We start from the raw sequence: 21,220 nt of genomic DNA on the forward strand, positions 1-21,220 counted from the left end.
GTGGATTTTACTGGACAAAACCTAGTGTTATATTGTATTTTAAGGCATAATAGGTGCTCATCTAAAGCAAAGGCTATTGCATATTGTAGTATAAGTATAAGACAGCATCTTTTGTATTTTTTTACAGAAAAATTGTTATACTGCATTGCCACAAGTTCAGAAAAATCCTATCCAAGATGGCAGACAAAGCAAAGTAGATTTCAATATTGATAAATAGCCTATTGTTTTATTTTTAACAAAATATTATTTTATGTGAAATTAGTTAAATGCTGTACTTCATGAATGGAAATGGAATGGAAATGCAGTCACTTATATATAAAATTATATTTAAAAAAAAATCAATGTATTTAAATATCTTCATTAACAATAGGCTATTTAAACTGCAATTTTGAAAAAAGGCAATACACCGCCAATGACACATATCACGGTACTCTTGGTACATCTTGTGGTACACACTCTTGGTGTGTTGTCATCTTGAAATCACAGTAATTACAACATGGCATAAATTCAGCATTATTTTTCCGACACGTTTTCTATAAATGTGTGAGAGTTCCGGTTCATTAGCCGCTGTAGGGAAATAACAAGAATAACAAAATGCAGTAAAGGGTAAAACTGTTTGCACTACAAACCAGTGTGTTCATAATTAAGATAATACATTAAAATAATATGGTAAGACACACCATTTTGCAATATCAAGCAGCAAAATTAGTTGTTTTGTACAGCTAAAAATAGCTGGAAGCGGATGAGACCGGAAGCCACAGCCATACACATCACATTTCCAAATGGCTGCGCCCACTCTTACGGGAAAATAAGATGGATAGCTGAAATCACATTAAATAATAATAATAATAATAATAATATATATATATATATATATATATATATATATATATATATATATATATATATATATATATATATATATATATATAATTAAATGGGCAATCAAGGTTACAAAACTTACCTTTAAAATGTCTTGAGTACTGCATTGTTAGCTTAGTAACAGGCACCAAACTTTTTGTATAATTCCCAGAGATTCTGCTGCTCCAGATCAGCCTCATATGAGGTTTAATTTTACCCACAGTGCAGTCGTAGAAAGCAGCTGACTGTGTAGGTTCTATACAATTAGCCAGCTGATGGCGTTTTGGAACACATAACGTTAGTTTTGGTCTCTCCAAAGCAAATTGTTATATTCACAGCAGACACTGGAGTGAGCGCTTGATTACAGGTGCATTTTTATTTATCCATTCAACTCTCCTGCACAAGTGCGCGAGCGTGAAAACATAATCTCACCCCCTTCTTTGAGTCACATGCCATGGTTTCGGATTAATGAATGCTATTTTCTGGTGGTTTTAGCGTTACCGCACCGCATTACCGCATGGTCAGTGGCAGTCCGATACTTCAAACAAAACCACCATGATATCATTACCTGGCAAAACGATTTCCTGGGAGATGGAATCCCTCTCTGGCTGAAGAGGCCAGGATAACAGCTAGTGCCTCAGACCACGCCGCAGCAGAGATTAGCTCCAATGTGCCATGTGATGCCTGACAGGTGTCAGGGAATTCATACGTCCTCTCGTCTACACGGCCGAAATATGAGAGACAGGAGTGTTTGCTCGGAAACTCGAGTTAATAGAAAACACGCCTTACAAACAAGTATCATGGTTACCCAGTGAAACCATGACATTTAGAAGTCATTACGGTACATGTCCAAAAACGTGGTTGTGCATGTACGATGACAAAATGTTGGATAGCATTTATAACAAAGGTTATGTAGTTGTGTATTGTAGATGTATGTATTTAATTTGTGGGTGTGAATGTGTGTTGCAGCCCGTTCCTGAAGAGCTGCAGAACGCAGCAGGGTTTGGCTACGTGGTTGCTTTCCGGCCCTTTGGTGCCACCGGGTGGATGCAGGCGGCAGTTCCCTCTCCTGAAGCCTCCAAATACGTCTTCAAAAACGAGACCATTTTACCCTTTTCTCCATTCCAAGTCAAAGTGGGGGTGTACAATAACAAGGGGGAAGGACCTTTTGGACCCGTGGTCACCATCTACTCTGCTGAGGAGGGTCAGTCACATTAACCGTAGCGTTTGGTTGTGTGCAACAGAGAAATTAAAGTTGAATGTACCTTTTGACATTTCGCTGTGGAACGCTTAGCAGGCAGTTAATAGGAGCCAAGTTAACTGAAGTGTGTTGTGCCAGAACCCATTAATCATGGTCTGCCTTGTTCTTCAAAAAGAGTTGGACTTTGAAGACATTTGTTGAATGAAACGGTCTAATCTAAGAATTTCTCCTTTGATTTCAGAGCCTGGAAGGGCACCCAGTCGACTCAGAGCCAAGAGTCTTTCAGCGTTTGATGTTGAGGTATACTGGAAAGCCCTTCCCTGGAGCACAAGCAAGAAACGTGTTCTCGGCTATGAGGTACACTAAATACTGTCAAATTTAAGTTGCATTCATTATACATATCATCATTATTTTTCAAAACCGTATTAAAAACATATACAAAATAATAAAATCATTACAAACAGTTTTTTTTTTTCAACGAACATGAATAAAACTTCAAAATGTGTACTTGTAAATTATGCTTCAAAAAAATTAAAGCATCACTCACATTTTCTTCAAATGGAGATATCTGTTAATTGTTCTTATTACTGAGCTATAAATAAGTTTTCCTCTAAATCCTACAAAATAAATCTATTGTAAACATAAATCAAAATTAACATTGATTAGCTCATAATGTTGTAAACTAATGACTTCATTAGTCACATTAAAAAACCTGATATTTAAAACTTTTTTTAATTTAAAACTACAGATCTTTAGATTTTGAATAAAACAGTATAAGACGTTAAGAAATTAATCGTTTTAATCAGCAAGGATTGTTTAAAGGTAGCAGTAAAGACATTTGTAATTTTACAAATAAATAAATAAGTAAATAAATGATATTTCAAAAAAATGCTGTTCTCTTCAACTTTCTATTTATCCTGGGGGAAAATATATCACAGTTTCCACAAAAACTATTAAGCAGCACTGTTTTCAATATTGATAATAAAATTGTATTAATATTCCACAAATGTATTGTTTTCACTGAATTTTTGATCAAATAAATACAGCCTTGGTGAACATATAGTCTTTCAAAAACATTTAAAATTCATACCGACATCAAACTTTTGAATAGCAGTGTACATTAATAATAAGTTTGAGAGCTTAGGGAGGCTATTTCACAATGACAATGCTATGTGGGAGTGGACAGGACTTCTGCGACTGTCTCTACAGGATTATGGGTAGTGTAGTTCTTAAATTTGGCAATTAGTAGACACATACAATAGACACATACAAATTTCAACCCATTTGTCCCCTCAACTTGGCAACCTACAACAGTGATGAGTAGGCTACCGTGGGAAGGAAAGGATCACTTGTAGAAATGGGACAGGAGGAGAAGACTCAGGTGGTGCTCCGGTGAAAAAAAAAAATATATATATACATGCAAACTGAGATATAGCTTACACTTCAAAAGGCTATGGTTTAATTGATTAAATATGAGCACTACAAGTTGCAAAATCAGGTGCTGTGCTGTTTGTTTACTGCGGTTACCAGGAAAATGGCTATATTATGGCTTAAATTAATATAATATAGTAATATTAATAATACCGAACCCCCCAAATGTTGACAGGTATGCTATAAACCTTATAATGCAGACTCATTACTTATTTAGAAACAGAATTTTGAGGTTGTATTGCAACCAACTACTAGTTAGTGTAGTGCCTTTAGATGTTTTTTAACTTTACCTTTTGGTAAGTCATCTGCAAAAAATCCTAAATATAAAGCACTGAGACCTTTCGTCCTCTGCTAACAGTTGTGGAACAAATACAAATGAGGTTTATATCATCATCAATCTGTGACTCTTCAGCTTGAGAGACAAAAGGAAAAAACCTGACTGTTGGGAACCATTGCTCACGATGATTTGCCTTTGACATGTTCATTTCAATACCGCCACACTTCAGTGGCTGAGTAACCAAAGCACCTAAAAGCAGATGGCCTGGAATTCAGATATGCCACAAAGAAAATTATAAGTGAATTCTATGTCCCACTAGTTTTAAATGATTTTGCACCAAGTTTATTAAAGTTTAATGTTGAGCGGTTCTGTTTTGTCTTTCTCTGTAGTTGAGATACTGGGAGAAGAATGAGAAAGAAGACAAGGCTAGTTTGCTAAGGACAGTAGGAAACCGGACGATGGCCATTATTCAGGGCTTAAAAGGATGTACCACCTATTATATAACGGTGAGAGCCTACAACACAGCAGGAACAGGACCACCAAGTCCAGCGGTCAACGTTACCACCAAAAAGCCTCGTAAGTAACTTTTTTCTTTTTAAAACGATTGATTGAAGAGGATGTTACAGAATGCATGAGCATTTATGTTTAAGGGTAGCAGCACTTATAGTATTATATTACTATTTTAAAGTTTCTTTGTCTTCATCCAGCTCCCAGCCAGCCGCCCTCAAAAGTCATGTGGAATACATCAAACTCCAAAATCATTCTGAACTGGGAACAGGTGAAACCTCTGGAAAATGAATCTGAGGTCATGGGATACAAGGTAAGCCACATCTTCTTGCTGAACTGAAAAGCTTTGTCTGCTGTTTAGGCTACCTAACAATGCTCTTTAGCCTTAAATACATTCACAATGTGACACAGCACCTTACTGCTCAGTGATTAAACAGCTTTCAGTGCTTTCGCACCACCGAATGCTTTTGATATGTGTATGACTCCAGACATGTCACAAAGCATCCATTGGTTTGTTTATATTGTTTTAGTGGAATTTAATTGCGGAAAATTCTGGTGTAAAAGCTCCATGTGATCAATTGTTTCTTTTCAATATCTTTCATGCCAAATATTCACTCTAAATATTTGTGTAAAATAACCTTTTTTGCTTATAGTTGGAGCTAAAATATTTTAAACCGAGTGATTCAAACTGATTGCCAATAAGACACTTATGCTGTCTTCATGCATCAGCCATTGAAAATCCCATATCATTCTGATACGGGACAATGTAAATGGAGATAATTCTTTGAAAAGAAATTGTTATTGTTTTGTAGATACTGTATAAGCGGAACCAATTCAGCAGGCCCAGCATTATGGAGACCAACACCACCTCAGTGGAGCTGTCGCTACCCACAGATGAGGAGTACATCATCCAGATCAGGCCTTTTGGAGAAGGAGGGGAAGGCAGCAGCAGCCGACAGATCACCATTCCCAAAATATCAGGTAGATCATCCTCTGCTAATTGACTCACTTTCAATTCAGTTTTGATTTTTTTTAAGAGAAAAAAAGGTTGAAGCCTACCATTTTTAAAAAATAGAATGCATTATAAATATACAAATAGAATTTTTAGGATTTACAATTAGCAGGTCATTATTACAAAATTAAATTCATCAGGGCGATTAGACTTGAATCAGCCTTTTATTTTGCGCTAACGACTGGCTGACTGTACATTATCCTGCTGATTACATGAATACTCATAAAATAAATTAATAAATGGACAACTGGACATGAAATATGCATTAAATGATTTTACTATGTGAGCAGAAATATATGAATATGAGAGACTTGAATATGAAATGCACTAATGTTCAAAACATCTTAAAATCATTAAGATTTTTAGATTTTTTTGAAAGAAATATCGTATGCCCACCAAGGCTGCATTAAAAATGCAAAAAAAAAAAAAAATAATAATATTGCAATATTTTAACACAATTAAAAGTGTTTCATTTATTTTAAAATATATTTTAAGCTGATATTTATTCCTGTGATGGCAAAGCTGAATTTTCAGCATCATTACTCCAGTCTTCAGTGTCACATTATCCTTCAGAAATCATTCTAATATGCTGATTTGATGCTTAAGAAACATTTATTATTATCATCAGTTGAAAACAGTTGTGCAGCTTAATACATTTGTGGACACTGTGATGCACTTTTTTTCATTTGATGAATAGAAAGCTCAAAAGAACATTATTTTTAATTTTATTTACTTAAAAATTTTATATGTCCTTGCTGAATAACAAATGTTAGTGACCTAAAACTTTCGACCCTTTAATGTGACCCTATAACAGCATCCTGTATAATATAATATAATATAATATAATATAATATAATATAATATAATATAATATAATATAATATAATATAATCTGAGCTACAAATTGTTCCTCTGAATCTCTTCACCGTTTAAGCTTCAACAACTCATGAGGTCATGACTATGATTTTAAATCATGCTCGTTTGTTTTAGTACTCCACCGTTTTGTCTTCAGTCATTAATTGCTGATTCATTCTCTTTCAGGTCCCAACGCCATCGGCTCAGCTTCCAGTGTGTCCACTCTCTCTGCTCTCAGTACAATAGCTCTCTCCCTCACAGCTCGCACATCTTTATGACAGAACACAGCGCGGGCCGCTGACTTCAGACGAAATGTTCTTCCCTTTGAGAGGAGACTGAGAAAAGTGACTCAGATCGATGAAAACCCATTCATACAAACCAGAGGACCTACGTGAACGATAATACTGGGATAAAGTGAAAACGATTTTTTAAAAAAGGGTGTGTGGTTCGTTAGCCAATTCAAAAAAGATTGACGGCTGATGGGATTGAATTTGATGTTACCAAAGCAGCTTAAAAAAAAAAATTACCAAAAAAAAAAAAAAAATGTCACATGCTTCTTTTGTATGTATGACATATCTTAGCTTTTTACTTTTTTGTTTGATCCAGTCAGTCTGTCTGTTCCTATTACAGTACGCCAGGTGTGTAGGAACCGCTTTAGATGCATGTCATGTACAATGTTTTGTAAGAGAATGCAGGTGTCTGAAACATAATCATTTAGAGCAAGACATATTTGGCTGAAAACCAACTAATCATCATAACATGAGGCGATGGTCCTCTGAGGGTCACATGTACTTACAATCTAAGAATCTCCAAGGACATCTTACTGTTTACGAAACGGGAATACTTGCACTGAAATCATGTCTGGAAGAAAGCAAACAACAAAAAAATAGCATCCTGACCAGAAACGCGAGAGAATGCTGCTACAAGGCCAAGTCGGACGTCTCCTGAAGGCCGCACGTTGGCGTCTTTGTCACCTCTCTCCTTACTGGTCAGCAACAAACGGACACCAGGCGTTGATCTTGGCCGTCTCTTTTTTTTTCCATCATCTTACGCTTATCTGTTTGTGTGTCACATCTAGAGCTCTTCTTTGCCTTTTGTGTGCCTCATTGTGTGTTTTTGAAATCCTCAGGTCCTCAGAAAAGCCTTAATACATATTTCTTAGCGTTACCTTCTTAGATAAGTGCTGGACGTCAGGGCTGTGAGTGGTTAGTCAAGCAGGATGCTGGGGTTTGGGTAGTTGGTGCGAGTTTATTGCTTCCGTGTTCCATATTATAACAGCCGTATGCTGTTCCTCATTGTTTCAAGGCAATACAGTGTGTGTGTGTGTGTGTGTGTGCGCGTGTGTGACCTCTGCTAATGTAGGGGCTACGAGCTCTGCATTTTTTTGAAATGCCTTGTGGGATTGGTGCGATGAAAGTAGCTTGCCATTTCTTGAGGTGCAAATAGACGTACCGCTTAAAGGGACATGTGGAGCTCTGAGACTGAGTGAAAACAAATGTATATGTAAATGCTTTTTTGTATATTCCAGATAATTTATATTCATCGAAGTTTCCTACAAAACTCATCTCGGTTTTTATCTAACAAACAGAATAGACGTTTCTTAGCTTAGTGTGGCTCTGCATGTGGATGTATTCATTCCATTCTTGATTCATTAGGTACTAACCGATGAACTTTTGACGAAAGGATACAAATACAATCATCCGTTTCTGAAGATTTGTGTATCGGTGTGTCAGTCCTAGCCAGAACGCTCTTTCTCTAAGCAGTGCTTTCCACTAAACTTCTTTGGCTTTATCGGAACTCCATTTATTGAACCGTATAACTTTTTCCCCCAAGGTTCACTGTTTATACTGGAAAACTAAATAAATGACATTTATAAAAATGGTCACACAAATGTTTTGATTGGGTGCATTATCTGTGACGGGAAAATGTGATTATAAGGTGCCTAATAACAGTTCAACCAGTAATTTTGTCATTTGCTCATATCATTCCAAACCTATATGACTATTGTATAGCTTCATAAAGGACAGGTAAAGCTCATTAAAAGGTATCCATATTACTTGTGCGTTGTTCAAAATCTTTTGAAGCTTTCTATGAGAAATTTATTTGAGTAACCTTTTTGAGTATAACTTATTTTGGTTTACCCAAATATATTGTCATCATTCACTCACCCTCATGCTGTTTCAAACCTGAGTGTCATTCTTTCTTCTGTGGAACATTAAGATATTTTAATGACTCTGTTTTGCTTTTCCAAGAAAGAAGTTATCCAGGATTGGAACGGTGTGAGGGTGGACGTTTTATTTTGGTCAAACTAAAATCTTTCTATATGTACAAACAACATACACTAAATCATGATCATCTCTGATCTGAGAATTTTGGAAGCATGATATCGCCTCAACGTGAGAAAAAAAAAAAGTTTTAATAATCATTTTAAAGTCAGTTGCAGCATTGTTTTGAGTTATAAGGTCACAATAGGGAGATATAAATTTCCTGTTTTTCCACTGTAACTATTTACAAAGTTGGCAAGTGTATCCCAGCCTTTATTCAAATGGATTTAGAATAAGATAAACAAAGACAGAATTTTCAATTTTGGATGAACAAGCCCTTTAATAAAACGGAAACAAATGACCAAACAAATTCCATATTTCACAACAGATAACATTACAGGTTGATTTGAGGACACATGATATCATGCAAGTACACTAGAATGTCCACTACATGGTGTGTAAGGCATCATCTGTGTAGACTGTAGACCAAGACTGTTTTGACCTCGACTGTACAAACAGCACATTTTACAAAGTGAGGTTTCTAGTGTAATTACAACCCTAAGATAGGAACACTTCCAGACAAAAATATTTATTGTCACATCAATAAATACAGTATGATCCCAAAAATATGAAAGCATTTGTCATTTCTTGAATGCAACGCTGACTGGTGTTCAGATTGAGGAGACACACAGTGGAAAGGACATTATACAATGCAAAAAAAAAAAAAAAAGATTTTCTTAGTCACAAAATATAACATTTCCAGTTTTATTTTCCGCTACTGATATTTTGGTCAGTCACTATTCATTGTCATCCGTGTCACAGCGGAGTATGAAACGTCTCGGCCCTTTGTGACGATTAAAACAGCTAAAGCAATCGTGGCCTTTGGGCATCTTTTTCATCCAGTTCACCTTCAGCCAGAGTTGGTCTTCGGGGAGATGCTGTGTTTAATACATTGACAGCAATAACAGAGATGATGTATGAGCATGTAATAAAAAGCTAATTGGGAGCATCTGAGGCCGAAAGGAAGAATTCCTGAAGAGACCGTGAAGCAGCTGTTTAAGACGGAGTCATAATAGAGATAAATGGAGTTCCACTGGATGATTTACTCTCTTATAGATGCTGGAGGTGACTGACGGCTGCTATTCACTCCTTGTCTTCCTCCCCAACCTCCATCTGCTCCAAGATTCCCTCTAACACCTCTGCCTTCCTCCGCTTCTTGGGAGCATCTGAGAGAGATGATAAGGGGACATATTTGTTTTCATTAAATTATAGAAGGCAAATGACTAGAATTGCAACCTGTGTTGGGGAAACTACTTCAAATTAGGAGTAGCTTGTGCTTTGGAAATCTGCAGTTTCTAATCAACAGTCAAACTGCAATTTGTAAAAAAGTATAGAAAAAGTTAGTTTTAATTGAGGTTTTAAATTTTACTAAAATTTACAATTTTAGACTATTTAAGCGACAAAATCTTTCAAATTATATATTAAATAAAAAGTAAATAAAAATGCAAACTGTCTGGCACTAAAACTATGAATAGACTATAAATAGAATCAGGCATTGGTTTAACTCACAAATAAAAAAAAAAGGCTGTAACAAATGACTATGATAATAATTTGGTCAACTATATATTTGATTTTTCATTAAAAAAAAAAAAAAATCTGGAAGCAACAGAATTAAATTAAACAGGCACTAAATTATACAATAAATTAAGTTAAAGAACAAAGCCACAAATAATATTTGTTAATATTTAAAGATAAGTAATTATATAAATATTCTCAATATAATTACAGATAATAAGGGTTAGATAGAATATTTAATCACACATAGAAGTTATTTTCAGCACTTTTCAGTAATTTCTTTTATTTATTAACATAAGTTGAAAACAGATTAAACTGAGAATTTGATATTTATTTCACCCCCCCAAAAAAAAGAAAAAAAAAAGGCATTAAAGTGACAAAAACTCCAAACTGTAACATGTTACAATGCTACCAAAAATAGTTTGTTATTGAGAAAACTTAAGCACCAAAATAGCATATTAAAATTATTTCCTAAGGATCATGTGACACTGAAGACTGAAGTTATGGCTGCTGAAGAATTTGCTTTGCCATCAAAAAAAATTAATTACATTTTAAAATATATTAAAAGAGAATACAGCCATTATATTTCACAATTTTTGAAAAGATCTGAGCTATTGTCAGGCTACTGTACTTAAAATAAGGTAAGTGTGGCTAATTTTAAGAAGTTACGCATCAAAACTGCTTGCAACGGTCTACGCAAAATAACTGTGACTGTGTGTATAAAGAAGAGGTTTTACCATGAAAATGTTGTGCAGTTTTCCGTCTCAGGTCATCCACAGTCTCCTCTGCATCCGCCCACTCCAACACCAGCCTCCTGCCGTAAAGATGGGTACTGTGACACAGCGCTGTGAACGCTTTCTGTAAGAAACAAGCATGAAATCAAAGCTTGTGTTAGATTTACTGCACACAGTGGACAAGATCAATGTTGATTAGTTGTTTCACAAGAGACTACCTGACTGTGAAAAGAGACAGAAAGATACAGAGACAGATGCACCCACCTTGGCATCTTGTTTAGTAAGGAAGTCAATAAAGCCAAAACCACGGTGGGCTCCACTGATCCCTTTCTTTGGCAGGCGGACCGTCTTCAGCTCTCCAAACGTGCTGATAAAAAGACATGAATCCAACATTACATACTACACCTGCACTTCAAAACTCACATGACAGACTATTACAGGGGTACTAGCATAGTCATTCTTGCTAGTGAAAAATACTTCACTAAGGTGAAAATGTTCTATGAAACACAATGAAGACAACACAAATGGCCATTAAATGTGAAACAAGGCTGACCAGAAGAGTTCTCGCAGTTCTTTGACTGTGGCCTGGAAGGGGATGTTTCGCACCAGGATCTTAGAGGTCGTCTGCTTCCTGGCAGTTTGCTTTCCCCTCTTAGGTTTTCCCACACCTGACCTGCAAAAACAACAGGGAGAAACAGCTGTTACTTATGCGTGTGCCCTTTTATTCAAACAGACTAAGAAACCAAATCTAAAAAAGCATTTAAAAGCAATGACAAAATAATGTAAAAATAAATAAAGTTTTTTTTTTTTTTTTTTTAGCATTACTACCCCGGTTCAACATCAAATTGCACAATTTCAGCAAAAGCACACTGGAAATTTTTAAAGAACCATTTATATAATAAAATTAGGTGTATAGGGGTATATGCAAATTATATATGAAGTTTCTCATCACTTTCATTACAATATCTTTTGTATTAGAAGTTGCCCCCAAAAACACATTAATGTGCAAATCAGGCCGGCCCTAATTATGCATTACTTTTGCATGCATCCTGAAAACAAATATATCACATTTCAGCAATGTTAAACCTATTCCATGAAAAAGTTCAGTGTTTAAAGAAAAGTATATAAACATTTCCTTTTATACATTTATTTAGGGATGCACCGATATGACAATTTTGGCCAATACCAATAATTCTTTATATATGAAAGCCGATAACCGATACGTTGGCCGAAAAATCTAAATCCAAATTTTTATATAATTTAAGTCTTACCATTCAAAGCCATTAAACACTAACCAATTAACACATTAATACGAAGTGTCTCTGCAGGAAATAATGCATTATTTATTGGCTTTAATATATTGGCAAAATGTTCTTATCGGTTCGATAACGTTAACATTAAAATTAACATTTATCGGCCGATATCGATATGGTGGCCAATATATCGTGCATCCCTACATTTATGTAACAAAGGTAAGAAACTATGTGCAGAGTTTGGTTCTTGTGTGTTAAGTGTAAGTTCATTATAATGCTGAAACAAAATAATTTTCAGAAAATTACTATACTATAGGAAAGTTACCCCAAAACCACTGAGAGATCAGTGAATGAAAACTTTTTCGCCTGTAGTATTTTGCTATAATAATGTTCAGCTTCAGCACCAGCATTTTCTGCACTGCATCGGTTACACCTGCATCTGCTGCTTAAACATGTAAATCTGAAGTCCAAATTAAATATAATGAGATAAAATGACAATGTACTGCAAACTATAAGCCAGAAAACATGTCTTCCAACTGAAAAATCTTCATATGCATGACTAGTATAGTCTGATTCTTGGACAAATGACTCTTATGAGCTGATTCTGAATCATTCAAAAACTGATGAATTCTTCACTGAATGAACTAAATTTCTAACCAGTTCCCTTAAAAGCTAGAAGACTTGGTGACCCCTAGGAGAGCTTGGGGTTTGTGAAATCCTGTATTACACAGCACTTTTAAGACCCAAAAGAGGCCTCGACTTACTTGACTTCTCTTTCTGATATTTTCAGCTCAAGCTGGTGTTCATCAACTTTACAGTGCTGCAAGAAAAATGAAAAAAATTTGCCTGAATCTATTTCATCACATGAATATTTGTGCATAATAAGAGTACATAAATACAACAATGGAACGGCAGCAGATGGTCATTTACCTGCAGCTGTCTCATGGCTTTCTGTGCTGCCTCTGGAGTTTTGTACTGCACAAAGCCATAACCCATTGATAACAATTTACCTGAGAGAGTGACAGGGAGACAAAGAGATCAAGGTGAGATTCACACAGCGAGGAAACAAGATGTGAGAAATGAAAGCCACTAACAAATACACAGATGAAATCAATATGGTAAATATGCATGACTGAAAACAAACCTGCTTTATCTCTCTTCTTTGATATTGTGCAGCTTTTCACCACACCGCATTTAGAAAACGTCTGATAAAAGAACACAATGAAAGCCATATGGTGAGACATAGGCCGTGTTTACACCGGTTATTAACATATCTGATCACACAACATATGTCGCTGTGGCCTCTGCGCTCACCTCCCATAATGCTTCCTCTGATGTGTTGAAGTTGAGGTTTTTAATGAAGAGAGTTGATCCGGGCAATATTTGCTCTTCCTCTTCCTCCTCCTCTTCCTCAACTTCTTCCTTTTTGGCCGAGTCATTGTTCTCAGCAGATGTATCTTTTTTTTTTACCTCTGTGAGGAGAAGGATGGACATGAATGAGAAACATGACAGTAATGTATCAAGTGACAGTAAAGGCAATTTTAATTTTACAAAAGATTTCTATACCAAATAAATGTTTCTGAACTTTCAATTCATCGAAAAATCCTGAAAATAAAACGATCGTTGTTGCCAAAAATATTTATCAGTACAACTGATAATAACATTCATAATAAGAAATGTTTCTTGAGCACCAAAACAACATATTAATGTGATAATTTCTGAAGGATCATATGACACTGAAGACTAAAGGAATGGCAGCCGAAAATGCAGCTTTGCCATTGCAGGAACAATTACATCATTTTTTTTTATAATTATAATAATATTAGTATTTTTTTTATCTTACTGGCCACAAAGTTCTGAATTTAAATATAAAATTGTCTGTAATTAACTTAAGAAAAATTGTACAACTTTAAATGTTAAAAATGCTGACAAATTTAATTATCATATACTTAACATATAAGATACATATATAACGTAAACATTAAATAATGTTAATTAACCAAGATGAACAATTAAAACTAATTTATTATTAGTTTATATCTAATGCATTAACTAATGTTTTAAATTTAACAATTAATAAATTACAGAATTTCAATTTTCTTGAAAAATATAACTTATAAAACTAATGAATACATTTCTAAAATACATTTAAAATATAAAACAATTTTTAAATTAATAGCATAATACTTTGTAGCTAGAAGTATTATCACAATAGCCAAAATATTTACATGCCATAGGCAGGGCTTGTGTTTGATTACTCCTAAAAAGAACAGAGCTTTCCATGGAATTCTGAAGCAGATTTCGAATTTAAATGATTGGAATTCTCTACAGACTCCATGCAGGGATCATTCTGATTTCTCATGTTGTCATTTTAATAAATGGCTCTGTTATGAACATTTGAGTCTTTACATACATACACCCTTCATAGAAAAGATGAACTGCTGGTTCAAGCTCCAGCAGGCTGATATGGCAGGATTAAAGCATTACCTGGTTTAGGTGCTGTGGGAGTTGTAAAGACCGCTACAGGTGCCCACTCCAGATACAACGGAACATGCTGGAACTGAAGAGACAGACAGTATAATATCATACCATGTCTCAAGTTTTATTATACAAACCACAGGCACAAATTCCTTTTTATATTTCAGTACATCTTTGTACTTTTTGAATGAATTGAGAACAGTAGCTCACATGGCCATCACAAACATGTCCCCACTGACCTTGGTGTATGCAAGTTTCATGAGGGCCCGCTTTGCTTCGGTGGGCTCCAGGAACTCCACTATAGCAGTGAGGCCAGATGGGGGCAGCAGAACTCTTCCTAGAGACCCATGAGGTGAGAACAGAGCCTCCAGCTCTGCGACCTGCACTCCTGAGGGCAAGTTCTTTACCAGGATCACAGAGTTACTGCGCTGGCCTGCTGCCTAAACAGATGCAAATCACAGACACACATAAACACGGTTCATGCAGATACAAACAGATACCACAGATTTGTACACAGTACGCGTACATTTTTCTGTGCAACATTTTTCTGATGCAGAACTGAAATTCAGATGACTGGAATGCTCTGCAGACTCCATGCAGGCCTAATTATGAATTATTCGCACATTCTCATTTAAATAGATGGCTTAGTAATAACAACGTCAGTGTTTCAAATAGTGCACAATATATCTGTAACAAATCAGTAATCAGGCAATAATATTTTTTTTTAATGAATTGATCTCAGTCGATATTGGATATTTTCATATTTTTGCATTTAGATTACCTACATTTTCTTTAAGCATTTAAAATGATTGATTTTAGTTAGATTTTTCATTTATTTTACACATAGTATAGAACATTAATATTTGATAAAATCTGAAAATAAATTATCTATTTCATCAGAATTTTAATATTGGTGCATGCCCCATTTTAAATAAAAATAACCATTATAGAAAAAAGATGGCTTTATAGTTTAAACAAACAAACTGATATGTCAGTATGATAGAAATCTCTTCATTTTTTCAAGTTGAATGCTAAAATAAAAAAGTCTCTTATTCTCACAATAGCTGCATTTATTCAATCAATTATTACAAAAAGTATTATTACTAAATTACTAATAATTTATTATTATGACTATAAAATTATTACAATTTAAAATAACTATTTTCTATTTTAATAGATTATAAAATGTGATGCAAAGCTGAATTTTCAGCATCATTACTCCAGTCTTCAGTGTGACATGATCCTTCAGAAATCATTTTGATATCCTGATTTTGGCCCAAGAAACATTTCTTAGCATTACCAATTGGTTAAAAAAAAAAAAACAGTTTTGCAGCTTAATACTAGCACAGCATTTGTTTAAAACAGAAATATTTTGTAACATGGTAAAATGCTTTAATTGTCATTGCTGAATAGTTGCATTTAATTTCTCAAAAAAAAAAAAAAAAAAAAACCTTTGACTTTAACTATGTGAGTAAAGCACACACACTATACCTGACTGAATGAGTCCAGAGACACTCCATTGTCCAGGAGAAACTGTCTGGTCTCTTGTACGATCTGTGTCTCTCCGAGGGCCATCCTCACTGCTAGACTGCCATCAGACTCCTGAAAACATACACAAATCCAGTGTCACCTACGTTGATCCTACCCAGAACAAGAGAGACCATTTTTAGGCCCCGAATACTCACGTGATCTAACACTTGGCTCTTGGTCGTGTTGTATTTCTCAGCGATGGCATCGGCTACTGCACTCGTGCCCAAAAACAGTGTGTTCCAGTTATGAGAGCTACGTAAGAACAAAATTGTGAATACCCCTGGAACTTTTCCAGTAAAGGTTTTCCACTTCAGGTGGTTCATCAAATGCTGACCTGCCACTGGCGGCTTTGTCTTTGGCATCTTTCTGCCTCTTATACGAGGAGCTGCCTGGAGCATTGGGCCCTTGATCTGGCTTTTCCTTCTTCAGCCTTGAAGCCAAGACATGCAGAACTCGGCCCTACAGGATCCAGACAGTTCTAAGAAAGCAAATAAAACCACACAGACACAAAAGGATTGTTTCAGTACCTGGAAAACGTGGCCATCCAGTTGAGCCAAGGCGGAGACTGCGTTCTCTGGAATCATGTATGTCACAAAAGCAAAGCCCTTGGGCTTCTTAGTCAGACTGTCTATGGGAAAAAGCACCTCAGAAAGAGGACCTGATAGAGACACACACACACAAAAAGTGGTTTTTAAACATCTTTTGAGAAATTGTGCCATTTCCCACATTGTTTAGGTATGTCATGTGACTCACCATATTTGATGAAGACTTCCTTCAGTTCCTCTTCGGTGCACGTGTAGGGCAGGTTCCTGACAAAAAGTCTTCCTGATTCTGCCACGTCTTCCTCTTCCTCATCGTCCCTCAGCTCGTGCACAAAATTTCTTTCCTTCTCGCTTCTCTTTGCAGACCTTCGATCATTTTTAAAGTTGTTGACTCTGAACACTTCAATATAGCGCCCCCCTGTGGGTTTACACAGATAATGCACATGCATTGAGAGTACTTGTTTTCAAACTGGTTATGATCACAAATCAAAACACACAGGACCTATTCGACACAGTTGTGTTCTTGTCAAAGAGACTGAACAATTGCTTACCCATGTAGTCTTTGTTAAAGCGCAGGGCCCTCTCGACCTCTGCCTCTGAGCGCAGGTCCACATACACATAACCTATCACAGGAAGTTCACCATCAATCAAATGGCACCAGAGCGACATCTTTAAATCAGCTACAGACGGTGAACAATAGATGCTCTTACCCGATTTGCGTCCATCACTGTTTTTACCAAATCGAATGGCAACAGGTTTCAAAGGCACCATAAATTCTTTCACTTGTTGCTGCAATGAAGTGATAAATCAGTCAGACAGAAAATAATTTATGCAAATAAATAATGACTGTCGTCACTGTCTGAAAAGATCTGTGAAAAAGTATATGTATTTGTTTTGATTTTGATCTGTTTATTTTTGTTTATGTATTGATATTGAATGAGTCCATATGAATACTAGATAAATAAATGTTCCAATTTTGAATTAATTCATATTTTACATTCAAAAATGTGGGTTCTTTAAGGTAAATAATGATAACAATACCTTCAATCAGCAAGGATGCATTAAAGTGACATTAAAGATTTATAATATTACAAAATATTTCTATATCAGCAAATGCTATGTTCTATTTTCTTTCTAATGGCTGCTGAAAGGTCAGCTTCTCCATCAGAGGAATAAATTACATTTTAAAATAAATTCAAATATCAAACAGCTAATTTAAAATGCAACAATATTTCCCAAAAGTTTGTTTGTTTTCTGTATTTTTGATCAAATAAATGCATCCTTGGTGAGCATAAGAGACTTATTTGAAAAGCATGTCAAAAATCATACCAATCATAAACTTTTGAATAGTAGTGCATATTATTAGGAATATAATATCTTTCCTATATAACAAAAATGGTACAAGTTTATGTTACTGCGTTCGTGTTTCACACATGCCATGTTACTGTAATTAATTACTATACTAATAACAATAACTGTGTGTAATTATAGGCTCCAAATAAATAACATAGCATGTACCTGTAGTTATTTATATAATTACGCTGTAATTACATATGTAAATGTAAACATGAACACTGTAAAATAAACTTAAATTAAACCTAAACTGCAAAAAAAATAGAGGAGGGACCTAGTAACAGTCCTTAATAAACCATCAAAATCAGAGTTAGAATTAATGGATTAGAATGATTATTTGGGTGTTATACTGGGAGTTTATGTGTGTGTCTGAAATAGTTTCTTGTGCATGTCACTGTAATATTAACAAAGGCTGACGTAAAACAATGAAATCGATCAATAACCGATATCTCACCTCTGTGACGTTGAATGGAGCACCTCGTAGCTTGACTGTGAACTCTGTGCTCGGCTCAATCTATAATAGCATAAAGAAATGAGCCTCTAATAGTCAAACTATTCCTAATAAACCTTGTGTTTTATCACACTGACCATGTTCTGAGCTGCTGGTTTTGTGCTTTTCTGGCTGCTTGTCTTATCACCACTCTCATAAGCGCTGTCTGTGTTTTGGCCTGGGGACACTTCCTCCTCCTCTTTCTCCTCCTCATTCTTATCGGCAGCACTGTCACCTTCTTTTTCTTCATCCTCATCCTCATCCTCTTCAATCTCTTTCTCATCCACCAAGTCTGATTTCTCCACAATTTTGGAGCGCAGATAATCCATATCAGACAGATCTTTCTTCAATGCTTTCTTATCAGTATCTGGTGAGAAAACCCATTTGGAGAGAATGAGATGTCACACTTATGTAATCAGGACTGTCTAGAAGAAAACACAAAGTTCTACTTCTTACCTTGTTGGTCCTCTTCATCAGCATCTTCATCTTCCTCAGCATCACTAAATTCCTCTGATTCGTCAGAGTCAAAGTTCAGGTAATCATCACTAACAGCTGCTTTCGGCTTCTTCTCCTCCTCCTTCTTCTTCTTCTTATCAGCTTCAACAGGAGTCGCTTCTGTAGTGTCATTGGCCCAAGTGGGCACCTGTGTGCGTTTCTGGTGCACAGCGAGGAACTCCTGGAAGCTCTGGTCTTTTTCAAGCTGAGGATTACAAGTTACAGTTTATTAAATCTTTGCATATTTATCCGAGTATGATTTATGTCATGCAAAGAGCAGCATACTTACATCTCCAAGAACATTCAAAGGCTTCTTCTGCTTCTGTGGAAATGGAGTGAAAGCATGGATTCAGTTTGACTTATGAAAAATCAATCAGGCCTTCCAATAAAACAGTTTGCAAACAAAAGTGAGTGGATCAGTGCAGACATAGAAAAAGTGACAGTAGAGCTGCACAACCTTTTCATCTTTTTCTCCTTGTTCACGTGATTTTTGTTCTTCTGTAACTTTGTTTGATGATGGTTGGCGTGTGTGTTTGCTCCAAGGTCGGGCTTTGTTTGGGTCTCCAAAATCTGTGCAGAATTCCACCTTATTCAGACAGATAATGGATAAGATGAGAATTAGAAGACAATTGTTCAAAGGAATTGTTTACTATATTAAACTCTATCTCTCTCTCTCTCTCTCTCTCTCTCTCTATATATATATATATATATACATATTTATCCTGTCACTTACAGTAACTCTAGATGTGTCCACAAAGCTCTTGTTGAAATGTTTCAGAGCTTTCTCTGCATCCTCTTCTGTCTTGAAGCCTACGAATCCAAATTTGCGAAATTTACCATCTTTGGTGAATTTCAACGTACAATCTGTAAGCGTCCCAAAATCCGCAAACATTTTACGGAAACGGTCTTCCTTCATCTGAGGGAACAAAGTAAATAAAATGACTTTAAACATTATAAATCACATATATTTCGTTTAAATGAGAACACATACAGTTCAAGATCACTATGCATTTTAGTCACTGCCTGACTTAACATCCCTTATAAGAATTAAATAAACTCTTTTAGTTACATTAATGATCCATATAAGAAAGTACAGTGGTGGTACCATGTTACACCGATGCTTTCAAATAATAACATAATGATACTCCAATTAAACAGTCCAATAACGGTGCTCCAAAAAGCGTGGCGACACCACTTCAAACCAAAACACAGCTGTACTTTTTTATGGAATAAACGTGCTTACAAGTTAATCAAATCTTTGTTGACGCATGCATCTTTGACAGCGGACCTAAATCATATTCTAATATCATTACAAGTACTCACCCCATTTGGGAGATTCTTGACTATTAACCTCGACATTTTTTTTCGATTTCGCTGTGAGATTTTCCGTTAAAATAACAATATACTGTTTAATCAACAATAAAGCATGGAGCGCTTCAGTAAGTCGCCATCTTTACCCTAGTTTGACGTCAATCGCGTCACCAAAGGGACTTATAGTGGCTCCCTCTTCTGGACATAAGTGGAATGATCGGAAGGCACTAAAATAAAACTTTGCCTATAAAAATACTCAAAACTATGTTTTTAAAATCAACACACTATATATTTTTATATTTTTATAATTAGCCATCATCTTTTAAACATGCACAAATTTAATAGTTAAGGCTGTCTCAATTAGGTACGTCTTTAGTGTAGCCTATCTATTTTTTACTCATAATCGACAAAAATTATATAAAATGTTAAAAATGCTATTATGTTGACTATTATATCGGGTGTAATTATAGCTAAATAATATGTCAGTCTTTTCAAAGTCATAATTAATGTCTATAATAAGTAAATTGTGCTATAAGGTGTCCTTGTTGTAACTTTTGTTGTTTAATTTTTATTATTATTTTATTATAAATAGAAGCATATGTGATACTAAATGTAAATAATGAGAAAAGTATAATGAGAAGTATTTTTAGATATCTATCCCATCCTGGTATACTTTGAGTACATACTAAGTGTGCTGATAATCTAGTTTTGTCATGGTTTTGTTGTTGTTGTTGTTGTTTCTTAAGTTAACTAGAAATATGACATCCTTGTAATCATCTCAGTTCCTAGAAATTTCACTTGCAGTCCTCTTTATAAGAACAATCAAACTAAGTGCAGAGAAATGAGCCTGACCCACACTAGACCAGAACAGACAAGCTTTACTTGTTCATCAGTTCAACTGGCACAATGCACAATTAAGAGCTTAATTCCTGTCTGCTTCTGTAATAAACACACCCTAGGCCACAGTCAGCATTCATTCATAAGCATTTTCATTCTACCACTGCTGGGACCTCTTGATTTACAAAATAATTACTAATTCATGATTATTATG

The 21,220-nt window shown here is 35.4% G+C and overlaps 2 protein-coding genes across 5 annotated transcripts in view; one reads left to right on the forward strand and one right to left on the reverse strand.

Annotated features, from left to right (window-relative positions):
- LOC109059045 (contactin-4-like) overlaps window positions 1–8,200 on the forward strand; it is a 166,866-nt gene extending 158,666 nt beyond the window's left edge. For all 4 annotated transcript variants that reach the window (XM_042758770.1, XM_042758769.1, XM_042758768.1 and 1 more), the window contains exons 18-23: window positions 1,831–2,065; window positions 2,304–2,419; window positions 4,160–4,346; window positions 4,478–4,590; window positions 5,090–5,258; window positions 6,331–8,200. In XM_042758770.1, the coding sequence (XP_042614704.1) occupies window positions 1,831–2,065; window positions 2,304–2,419; window positions 4,160–4,346; window positions 4,478–4,590; window positions 5,090–5,258; window positions 6,331–6,422 (912 nt within the window). In that variant the 3' untranslated portion in view covers window positions 6,423–8,200. The remainder of the gene's footprint in view (window positions 1–1,830; window positions 2,066–2,303; window positions 2,420–4,159; window positions 4,347–4,477; window positions 4,591–5,089; window positions 5,259–6,330) is intronic.
- Window positions 8,201–8,721: 521 nt separating this feature from the next.
- LOC109089950 (probable RNA-binding protein 19) lies at window positions 8,722–20,339 on the reverse strand. The gene is made up of 24 exons (XM_042758774.1): window positions 20,182–20,339; window positions 19,592–19,774; window positions 19,316–19,444; window positions 19,148–19,180; window positions 18,820–19,063; window positions 18,462–18,730; window positions 18,328–18,387; window positions 17,231–17,309; window positions 17,072–17,143; window positions 16,732–16,938; window positions 16,506–16,636; window positions 16,313–16,437; window positions 16,134–16,230; window positions 15,940–16,050; window positions 14,688–14,888; window positions 14,458–14,530; window positions 13,285–13,442; window positions 13,115–13,175; window positions 12,901–12,980; window positions 12,735–12,790; window positions 11,271–11,390; window positions 10,982–11,084; window positions 10,721–10,841; window positions 8,722–9,634 (listed from the first exon to the last, which is right to left on the reverse strand). The coding sequence occupies exons 1-24, from the start codon at window positions 20,215–20,217 to the stop codon at window positions 9,552–9,554; spliced, it is 2,832 nt and encodes a 943-aa protein (XP_042614708.1). The 5' UTR covers window positions 20,218–20,339; the 3' UTR covers window positions 8,722–9,551.
- Between the last annotated feature and the right edge of the window lie 881 nt (window positions 20,340–21,220).

The sequence above is a fragment of the Cyprinus carpio genome, chromosome A6, assembly GCF_018340385.1.
Source record: "Cyprinus carpio isolate SPL01 chromosome A6, ASM1834038v1, whole genome shotgun sequence".
Classification (NCBI taxonomy): domain Eukaryota; kingdom Metazoa; phylum Chordata; class Actinopteri; order Cypriniformes; family Cyprinidae; genus Cyprinus; species Cyprinus carpio.